This window comes from Macrobrachium nipponense, chromosome 28 (genome assembly GCF_015104395.2).
Source record: "Macrobrachium nipponense isolate FS-2020 chromosome 28, ASM1510439v2, whole genome shotgun sequence".
In the NCBI taxonomy this organism is placed as follows: Eukaryota; Metazoa; Arthropoda; class Malacostraca; order Decapoda; family Palaemonidae; genus Macrobrachium; species Macrobrachium nipponense.
In genome coordinates, this window is record NC_087217.1 from 64,785,251 (window position 1) to 64,796,190 (window position 10,940).

The window sequence follows — 10,940 nt, forward strand, 5'->3', positions numbered from 1 at the left end:
AGTTATAATTCTATCACTTCCAATTTTGGTTAAAAGCTACTTATAAATAATGGCTGGTTGATTGATGTAAACGGAAGATTGATTTTTGTTAGCGGAAATGATAAAATTAAGCATTATGATACCAATGCGCATAACCCGAAAAATACGTGAATATTCTATTGCAAAGTACAACGAAGAATATTCTTTAGTAGTACTTTTTTTATGAGAAAGGAAATAACCAAATTTTTTATATTTACTCCTAAAGAGAAAATATGATGCTAATATTGTGTCCCAAATGTCAGAAATCGTAAAAACTTTAAGTGTAGTTAAAAACGGTACTAATATTAAGAACACAAAAAAAATGTAAAGTATCATTTAATGCTGACTTACCGACTTTGGTAAGCACTGATAATGATGAAAAATGTGACCATCCTTAGTCACTTGGAAAGTCGCAATACAGAAGGCAATGATGCGTAAAGTTAATCGAAATTAAAATCAATTGTTCCTGTGGCAATAATACATTTCATCCATATTAATTCTCTCTCTCTCTCTCTTTTTAGCTTTTGTTTAAAATCATACGCGTTAGAGCTTACGGACAACATGATTTTTTTAATGAGATCCCAGTATTGAAATATGCAGCTCTTATTGTAACTGGATAGAGATGCATTAAGAGAGAGAGAGAGAGAGAGAGAGAGAGAGTGGGGGGGGGGGGAGAATGGGAAGGGAGGCATGTACTACCCCCAGTTGTGTAAGTCTTCTTATCTCTACTGAGTCATTTCAAAATTCTCGTTCGATCAACCAAGCTTGTGCTGCCACCTTCGAAAGTTCGGGCAAACTAATCACAATCACTCGCATTTCCTCCCGCTTGTCGTTTGGTCAAGTCTTTTTAAGACTGCTCCATTTCGACAACCGCTAGAATTTAAAAAAAAAAAAAAAAAAAAAAAAAAAAAAAAAAAAAAGGCGGGGGTTGGGGGGCTTGTTCACCAACACGTAACGCGCCTTACTTACAACACAGCACTTAAAACGGGCTGATAGAAATATGCAGATGGCAATCAGTGACAGAAACAATAGCTCAGCGCTTAAAGGAACAGTGTAAATGTCAGGGCAGTAATTTGGCTCCGCTCCTCATCACGCAACTACGAGTGTTTGATTTTAATCGATGAGAGCGATTCACTGAGAGAGAAAGATCGTTCCTTTTCCTACCCGGGAACCTACCGGACCTCGGCACTTTGTTGATCGAACTGCATATAGAATCTAGGCCAAAGGCCAAGCACTGGGACCTATGAAGTCATTCAGCGCCGAAACGGAAATTGACAGTATAAAGTTAGAAAGGTGTAACAGGAGGAAAATCTAAAAGCAGTTGCACCATGAATCAATTGATAGGTGAGGGTGGAAAGTAAGATGGAAGAAAGAGAATATAAAAGGAGGTTGACACTTGGTTGAACTGAGGCTTAGAGTGAGATGTTATCTGTGCAAAGTCGGTCCATTTGTTTGTCATTTGAATGATAACATCTATCAAATGAAGTGTCTAATCCTTCTGGAACTGCTACATAAATTCTCCTCTTAGCTTCTTGTATGTTAAATCCGACAGACCCAGTTTTATGAGTACCTTCATGCAAAACGCCTGTTGAGACTCATTTTCTATTTTGGCCTAATTTATTGCACATTTTTCTACTATTTGCACTCACCTCGGTATACCTGTGGCCCACTTGGCACAAATAGCTATGGTCAGTCTTGGCCTTGCATTGAACCATTCTTTCCATGCAATTTGATGCAATTATTTTTTTCCGGAGCATTATCATAATGTATTGCGGTTTCAACTCTACACAGCTGATCCCCACGTAATATCTGTGAGTAATACACTTAGGTCCATTATTTACAGGTGTGATTCCTTTGTCATTTATAGATGTGGTTCCCAATTACAGCTCATCACTATAAGAAGACTACAACTTGGCAACTGCAGTGAGTCGTGGGTTCTTCTTGCCTCAACGAGAGGATGACTCGAATTCCAGTAAGCCGGGATCGAATCCGAGGGTGAAGCTGGCAGCCAAACAGGTGACGTTGATATTGTTACCACATTATTACTGTTATTACCAGTATTATGATTACTATCTTTTATGCTACCTCAGCTATTTTGTGGATAAGTGCCGATTATTCATTTTTTATCATGTTGTCTCATGTATCTAGATTGTGTATGTTACTGTCTGTATTTTGTATATTCCATGTATATGACCCTGAGTGAAATAAAGGATATTATTATTATTGTTATTATTATTGTTATTATTTACCGGAAATGCCAAGAATATTTAGCAATCATACGTCACATCTCATACCCCCTGGAAGTGACTTTGTTAAAAAACAAGACAGAGTGCTATTTTGGCTGTGATTGTTGTGTCTGCAGAATTTATCTGGATGCTGAGAAAGTATAATCGATTATGAGTGAAACTGTCCCTGGTATCTAAGTTTATACAGTTCCCTGTACCTAAAGTCATGCAGTTCCCTGCATCTTAAGCATATACTACAGTTCCCTAGTGAATCTAGGGCCTAATTTCCCCTAACTTGGCAGACATAAAATGTGCCCTATATAGGAGACAATGAACAAGACAATTTCAAATGGTCCGTCTTTCCTGAGCCAATGTTCAGGCGGAAATTCCTACTAATATTATTTTGACATTTTGATACGCATGACCATGAACTAGCTTTCGTATTCTTTACATTTCAGACATGCCATAAGAAACCCCAACATAAGATCTTCCACCTCTGGGAATAACTCTATCTGCTCTCTCGATACTTCTTGAACTTCAAATAACACCGTAGTCTTACCAGATTTAATGGCATCCATCTGCCATTCTCTTACCTGACATCTCTCCAACAACGTGCCCTTTCACTGTGGTTTAGTGCAGGGGCCAAATAGCCAGCCTTCTCTCCTAGGAAAGTCTGTTTGTATCTCTCCAACAACCTGCCCTTTCACTATGGTTTAGTGCAGGGGCCAAATAGCCAGCCTTCTCTCCTAGGAAAGTCTGTTTGTATCTCTCCAACAACCTGCCCTTTCACTATGGTTTAGTGCAGGGGCCAAATAGCCAGCCTTCTCTCCTAGGAAAGTCAGTTTGTATCTCTCCAACAACCTGCCCTTTCGCTATGGTTTAGTGCAGGGGCCAAATAGCCAGCCTTCTCTCCTAGGAAAGTCTGTTTGTATCTCTCCAACAACCTGCCCTTTCACTATGGTTTAGTGCAGGGGCCAAATAGCCAGCCTTCTCTCCTAGGAAAGTCTGTTTGTATCTCTCCAACAACCTGCCCTTTCAGTATGGTTTAGTGCAGGGGCCAAATAGGGGCCAGCCTCTCTCCTAGCGGAAAGTCTGTTTGTATCTCTCCAACAACCTGCCCTTTCACTATGGTTTAGTGCAGGGGCCAAATAGCCAGCCTTCTCTCCTAGGAAAGTCTGTTTGTATCTCTCCAACAACCTGCCCTTTCACTAGGTTTTAGTACAGGGCCAAATAGGCCAGCCCTTCTCTCCTAGGAAAGTCTGTTTGTATCTCTCCAACAACCTGCCTTTCACTATGTTTTAGTGCAGGGGCAAATAGCCAGCCTTCTCTCCCTAGGAAAGTCTGTTTGTATCTCTCAACAACCTGCCCTTTCACTATGTTTTAGTACAGGTGGGGCCCAAATAGCCAAGCCTTCTCTCCTAGGAAAGTCTGTTTGTATCTCTCCAACAACCTGCCCTTTCACTATGGTTTAGTGCAGGGGCCAAATAGCCAGCCTTCTCTCCTCGAAAAGTCTTTTTGTTATGTGAGAGGATGAATGTGACAGTGGCTGTTGGCTTTTTTCCTTCTAGGGCCATCCGTTCTTAAGGGGAAACAAAGTAATCACCGCAAGCCTTAGATTGAAAAATAATGCAAATTTCAGGTAATCAGTCAAGATTACAGAACGCAGTTCTTTTTTTGGTAAACTAATGTTACCGACTTCAGGTTAGATTTTTCATTCTGAAAACCATGCTGTGCACAAATAGGAATTTCAGATATTCTCACCGACCTAGATATTGAAGATAAATTCAGGTTTTCTCACTGACTTGGGAATTCAAGATAAATTCAGGTTTTCTCACTGACTTGGGAATTCAAGATAAATTTAGGTTTCTAGACTTGGGAATTCAAGATAAATTCAGGTTTTCTCACTGACTTGGGAATTCAAGATAAATTCAGGTTTTCTCACTGACTTGGGAATTCAAGATAAATTCAGGTTTTCTCACTGACTTGGGAATTCAAGATAAACTCAGGTTTTCTCAATGACTTAAGAATTAAAGATAAATTCAGGTTTTCTCAATGACAAGAATTAAAGATAAATTCAGGTTTTTTCAATGACTTAAGAATTAAAGATAATTCCAGGTTTTCTCAATGACTTAGGAATTAAAGATTTTTCCAGGTTTTCGCAATGACTTAAGAATTAAAGATAATTCTAGGTTTTCTCAATGACTTGGGAATTAAAGATAAGGGAACTATAGCTGGTTAAAATTTATTTGAAATAAACAATATCACATAAACTTCAAATAAAAAACTGATTCCACTTCAAAAATACATAATTTGTTTCATCAAATAGAAACAAATTCCATTTCAACTACATAACAATTTCTCGTTCCTTAATCTCAAATAAAAACCACATCCATTGTTATAAACTACAAACGAGGACAAAACCACGTAAAACATTAATTATTTGTATTACCTTACCAAACTGCATTATCATAAATTATCCACGAATTTTTTTAATGTCAAAATTGAATTCTAAAACAAAATCCCATAAAACATAATAAATTGTATTACCTTATCGAAACTTTATCTTCTTTAATTGTCCTCGAATTTTTTTACAAGGAAAAATTAATTCTAGTCTAAATATAAGCTAGTTTTTCACTTCCTATGGAGTTTTTCGCGGTTACCTTCAAATTTATGAACTTTCATAAAGTTACGAAGCAAATGTATTCATTCATGACAATTTTAGAGCAAGTTAACTCTCATGAACATGCAAAAATAAAAATAAAAAATCGCCACAAATTTCAGTATTTATTCTGACCAATATTTGAAATTTGAGATTTTATTTCATAAGTCTTAGTGAGACATTAATTTAGGTAGTTATTCAAGATAGCATATACCGTAGTTAAGGTATTCAGTCTGGCGCTGAATACCGAGGGGGATGAAATATTTTCGAACTGAAATAATGAACAGAGAGGCACTTCAAAGTTTGAATAAAGTAATACGAAGATATACAGAACATTCCAACCTTCGGTTGTTTAGGTGCGTGAAATCGGTGTCTAATCGTGCGGAAAGTTCTTATTTGGTAGGAATGACGTCCGTCAGCAATCCTTCATAGGGAAAAAGGTGCGAATCTAAATAAGAATGACAATGCTGAGGCAATAAAAGGAATGAATTCGAAAGGTGATAACAACACTAATTCATTTTGCAACCCTCACACCTCTAGCCACTGAAGAGCCCTATTCACCAAATTGTCCTTTGGTTGAGCAATATACTACAACACACACACACACACACAAACACACGCACAAACATACATACATTTATATATATATGTATGTACATCGGTGAATTAAAGTATACTGGATATATATGTTTAAAGCCAATAAAACCATAATTTCTAAATATTATGTAAACTGTGAATAAATATGAATTATTTTGCAGTATATATAGCCCTTAAAACTGTAAATTTGAAATATTATGTAAACTGTAAGTAAGGTATATATGGTAAACAAAGCATTTTTTTCGGAAGTGTGTCGAACTCTTTATAACACGGAAATGTCAGATATACACACTTCTAACTAACTACGCTTCCATACGTAAAGAATTTTTGCCGGTACATGCCTGTAGCAAAACGCTTCGTGTCAAGTAGGGTACGCTTGCTGTCAACGTTTTCCATGATGCGGCCAACATCACTGACAAAATGCAGATACTGCATGCACACTTCTTAGTACCCATCACATTGCCGCGGGAGCGTGCACAGAGAAATGGCCATACAAACATTACCTCTATCTAGGACTTGGGTGAAGACGACCCGGTCAACACCCGCTCCTGTCAAAGGAGTAAATGGGCTGCCAGTGGATTTGGCATTCCGGTGCGACAGTGATACAAGGATTAAAGAATAAAAAAAAATAATAGAATTGAAAGAAAGAAAATAACAAACAAGATAATGAATATTGCAAATTTATCGCTATAGTTTGACGCGAACGTGCTAAGTGGATTACCAACGTCAGATAAAGCTTTTATTATTGATTCAATTTTTCTGCTTTGGACATTTAATTTCAACTACGTATCTTGTTTCAGATTAACTACTGAGCTTCGATGCCAAGAGAAAGGATAAACATTCACGAGAAATAAAATTTTACGAGCAAATATGTGATCTCATACAGATGAACGTTCTTTTTCAAAGAAAACCAAAACAGCAGCGATCCTGAGACAAGGTTAAAAGTTAAATATGCAAGCGATAAGTTGAATGTATAATATCAACTTTACCTGGTCGTCTTGAAATGACCCCAACCTGAACATCATACATTTCCTAACTGGAAATTCTCACAAAATTTTGTATCTCAAAAAAAACAAATGGTAACCATTTTTTTTTCCCACGTATTTAGGGTCAGCAACGATATTCAAGGACAATTTAGTGTATCACTCGAAACGCAAACCACCCACCCGGAGGACCCAAAGTTGCCCTGAAAATTAGGGAAAAGGTCGCCTGTCTTCCATTCGCCCTTCGCCGGGGAAGGAGGACGAGTGGTGGTCTCTTCGCCCGTCTCCTTCTTGTCCTCCTCCGAATCCACCAGTCGTCTGATGATGATGATGATGATGATGATGACGCCTCTCGCTTCTCTCCCGACGACCCCTTTCCGGTGGATGCGATGAGGACTGCTGCAGCTGATTCAAAGGACTCGCGCCGATGGGATAATATCCATCAGGAGCCAAGAGTCGGGTGAAACCGTGCCCTCCACTTTCCGCAGACTGCCCAGAACTCGCGCGTCGCCCGGCGGAGCTATTCCCGGGGGTATGTGTCGCATAGCTCATTGCGGAGTTATTCCCGGGGGCATGAGTCTCATAGCTCATTGCTTGAACACCAGCGTTTTGAGGGGGGACCATGTTATACTCGGAGGGGTTATGCTGGTGCCCTGACCTTGCCCCTGGAGCCCAATCGTTCTCAGAATATGGGCGCTCCGTCACCATGATACTACCCAGGCGAGAAATCTCATCAGGGCTTCCGTAGTACTCTGCTGTTTCGACTGGCCCATCCACGAACACAGGTATGATTTCGTTGTCAAGACTGTAACGAAAAAAATTAACAAATTAAACTTAGTGCATTCACAAACAGATAATATATATGCGCGTGTGTGTAATATATATAATTTATAATTATATATTATAATTATATATAATATCTATATATATTATATATATATATATATATATATATATATATATATATATAGAACCAAAAAACAGAATATGAGCATCAGCGGAAGCAAAAGTTAAATCCAAAGTCAAAAGATTTCACGCAAGTTCAGAGACAGGATTCAAAATTTTATACATACTATATATAATATACATATATATATAATATATCATAGATATATATTATATTATATATACATAATATATTAACATATATGTATGTTATATATAGATATAAATCTATATATATATATGCATGTAATATATATAACATATAATATATATACATATATTCTCTATATATATATAAATATATATTATAATACATATGTATTTATATATATATATATATATCTATATATATATATATATATATTATATAATATGATATATCTATATATTATATATATATATATATATTATATATATATGTATTTATATATATATATAATATAGTATATATTAATATGTAAAATGTTCATATATTAAATCATCTATAGCTTATATATACTATTATAGTATATATATAGATATATATAATATATATATAATATATACATGTATATTGTTGTGAGGGTATACCACTTTCCGACATTTTGGTGAACCTTCTCTACCAAATAAGCCTTATGCCATTCAAGACAAAGGTACATAAAAGCATTACAAACGAACTCGACAGAGACTCCCGCCATAAAGTAAAGAAACTAAAGACAGACACATATCTCAATCCACGTGGATTTTTTTTGAGAAAATCTGTATAATAGTTAAGTATTTCTTTGTTTAACCAGACCACTGAGCTGATGAACTGCTCTCCTATAGGACTAGCCCGAAGGATTAGATATTTCTATGTGGATAGAAACCAATTGGCTACCTAGCAACGGGACGTCCCCTACAGCTTATTGTGGGATCCGAGCCACATTTATCTTGAGATAATAATTTCTAAACACCAGAAACAAATTCCTCTGATTCCACATTGGCAGAGCAGGGAATCGAACTCGGGACTACTGATTCGGTAGGCGAGTACGTAAACCACTCGTGCAACGAGGAACAACCTGCGTAGAACATTACAATGCTTTTCGTGGCGACGCTGTAATCTATAAAAATAAAAGGACGTTGCCCTGTAGGGGGGTAGTTCCGTCAGTGAACCTCATGCGGTGCACTGTAGGTATTACTTAAGGTTCTTTGCAGCGTACAACTGCGAGGTTTTCCTCTTGTTACACCTTTTAAACCTTTTACTGTCAATTTTTATTTCAGCGCTGAATGACCTCATAGGTCCTAGTGCTTGGCCTAAGGCCTAAATTTTATATCCAACTCAACTCCGTTGCATCTTGCAACTCTGTGGCCAGCAGCGAGTATAAGGTGCGTTTGCAACAATAAAACTTGAATTAATCATTATTCAAAAAAATAATAAGAATAAAAAACCCCACGATGACATTTTTATCTGTGTTGACACAATTTTGTATTAAGAAGTCTTAATTGCGCCACTGAAATAAATAAATAAATAAATAATAATAATAATAATAATAATAATAATAATAATAATAGTAACTACAGGCCTATCACCTGCCTACCAATAATGTGGAAGTTACTAACAGGTATCATCAGTGAAAGGCTATACAACTACCTAGAGGAGACAAACACCATCCCCCACCAACAGAAAGGCTGCAGAAGGAAGTGTAGGGGCACAAAAGACCAGCTCCTGATAGACAAAATGGTAATGAAGAACAGTAGGAGAAGGAAAACCAACCTAAGCATGGCATGGATAGACTATAAGAAAGCCTTCGACATGATACCACACACATGGCTAATAGAATGCCTGAAAATATATGGGGCAGAGGAAAATACCATCAGCTTCCTCAAAAATACAATGCGCAACTGGAATACAATACTTACAAGCTCTGGAATAAGACTAGCAGAGGTTAATATCAGGAGAGGGATCTTCCAGGGCGACTCACTGTCCCCACTACTCTTCGTAGTAGCCATGATTCCCATGACAAAAGTACTACAGAAGATGGATGCCGGTACCAACTCAAGAAAGAGGCTACAGAATCAACCATCTGATGTTCATGGACGACATCAAGCTGTATGGTAAGAGCATCAAGGAAATAGATACCCTAATCCAGACTGTAAGGATTGTATCTGGGGACATCAGGATGGAGTTTGGAATAGAAAAATGCGCCTTAGTCAACATACAAAAAGGCAAAGTAACGAGAACTGAAGGGATAAAGCTACCAGATGGGAGCAACATCAAACACATAGATGAGACAGGATACAAACTACCTGGGAATAATGGAAGGAGGAGATATAAAACACCAAGAGATGAAGGACACGATCAGGAAAGAATATATGCAGAGACTCAAGGCGATACTCAAGTCAAACTCAACGCCGGAAATATGATAAAAAGCCATAAACACATGGGCAGTGCCAGTAATCAGATACAGCGCAGGAATAGTGGAATGGACGAAGGCAGAACTCCGCAGCATAGATCAGAAAACCAGGAAACATATGACTATACACAAAGCACTACACCCAAGAGCAAATACGGACAGACTATACATAATACGAAAGGAAGGAGGGAGAGGACTACTAAGTATAGAGGACTGCGTCAACATCGAAAACAGAGCACTGGGGCATATCTGAAAACCAGTGAAGACGAGTGGCTAAAGAGTGCATGGAAGAAGGACTAATAAAAGCAGACGAAGACCCAGAAATATACAGAGACCGGAGAAAGACAGAAAGAACAGAGGACTGGCACAACAAACCAATGCACGGACAATACATGAGACAGACTAAAGAACTAGCCAGCGATGACACATGGCAATGGATGACAGAGGGGAGAGCTAAAGAAGGAAACTGAAGGAATGATAACAGCGGCACAAGATCAGGCCCTAAGAACCAGATATGTTCAAAGTACGATAGACGGAAATAACATCTCTCCCATATGTAGGAAGTGCAATACGAAAAGTGAAACCATAAACCACATAGCAAGTGAATGCCCGGCACTTGCACAGAACCAGTACAAAAAGAGGCATGATTCAGTAGCAAAAGCCCTCCACTGGAGCCTGTGCAAGAAACATCAGCTACCTTGCGTAATAAGTGGTACGAGCACCAACCTGAAGGAGTGATAGAAAACGATCAGGCAAAGATCCTCTGGGACTATGGTATCAGAACGGATAGGGTGATACGTGCAAACAGACCAGACGTGACGTTGATTGACAAGGTCAAGAAGAAAGTATCGCTCATTGATGTCGCAATACCATGGGACACCAGAGTTGAAGAGAAAGAGAGGGAAAAATTGGATAAGTATCAAGATCTGAAAATAGAAATAAGAAGGATATGGGATATGCCAGTGGAAATCGTACCCATAATCATAGGAGCACTAGGCACGATCCCAAGATCCCTGAAAAGGAATCTAGAAAAACTAGAAGCTGAAGTAGCTCCAGGACTCATGCAGAAGAGTGTGATCCTAGAAACGGCACACATAAGTAAGAAGAGTGATGGACTCCTAAGGAGGCAGGATGTAACCCG

The 10,940-nt window shown here is 38.1% G+C and overlaps 1 protein-coding gene across 7 annotated transcripts in view; it reads right to left on the reverse strand.

Annotated features, from left to right (window-relative positions):
• Positions 1-4,471: 4,471 nt before the first annotated feature.
• The window catches only part of LOC135201835 (uncharacterized), an 18,764-nt gene continuing 12,295 nt past the window's right edge, over positions 4,472-10,940 (reverse strand). For all 7 annotated transcript variants that reach the window (XM_064231119.1, XM_064231116.1, XM_064231118.1 and 4 more), the window contains one exon: positions 4,472-7,287. In XM_064231119.1, the coding sequence (XP_064087189.1) occupies positions 6,693-7,287 (595 nt within the window). In that variant the 3' untranslated portion in view covers positions 4,472-6,692. The remainder of the gene's footprint in view (positions 7,288-10,940) is intronic.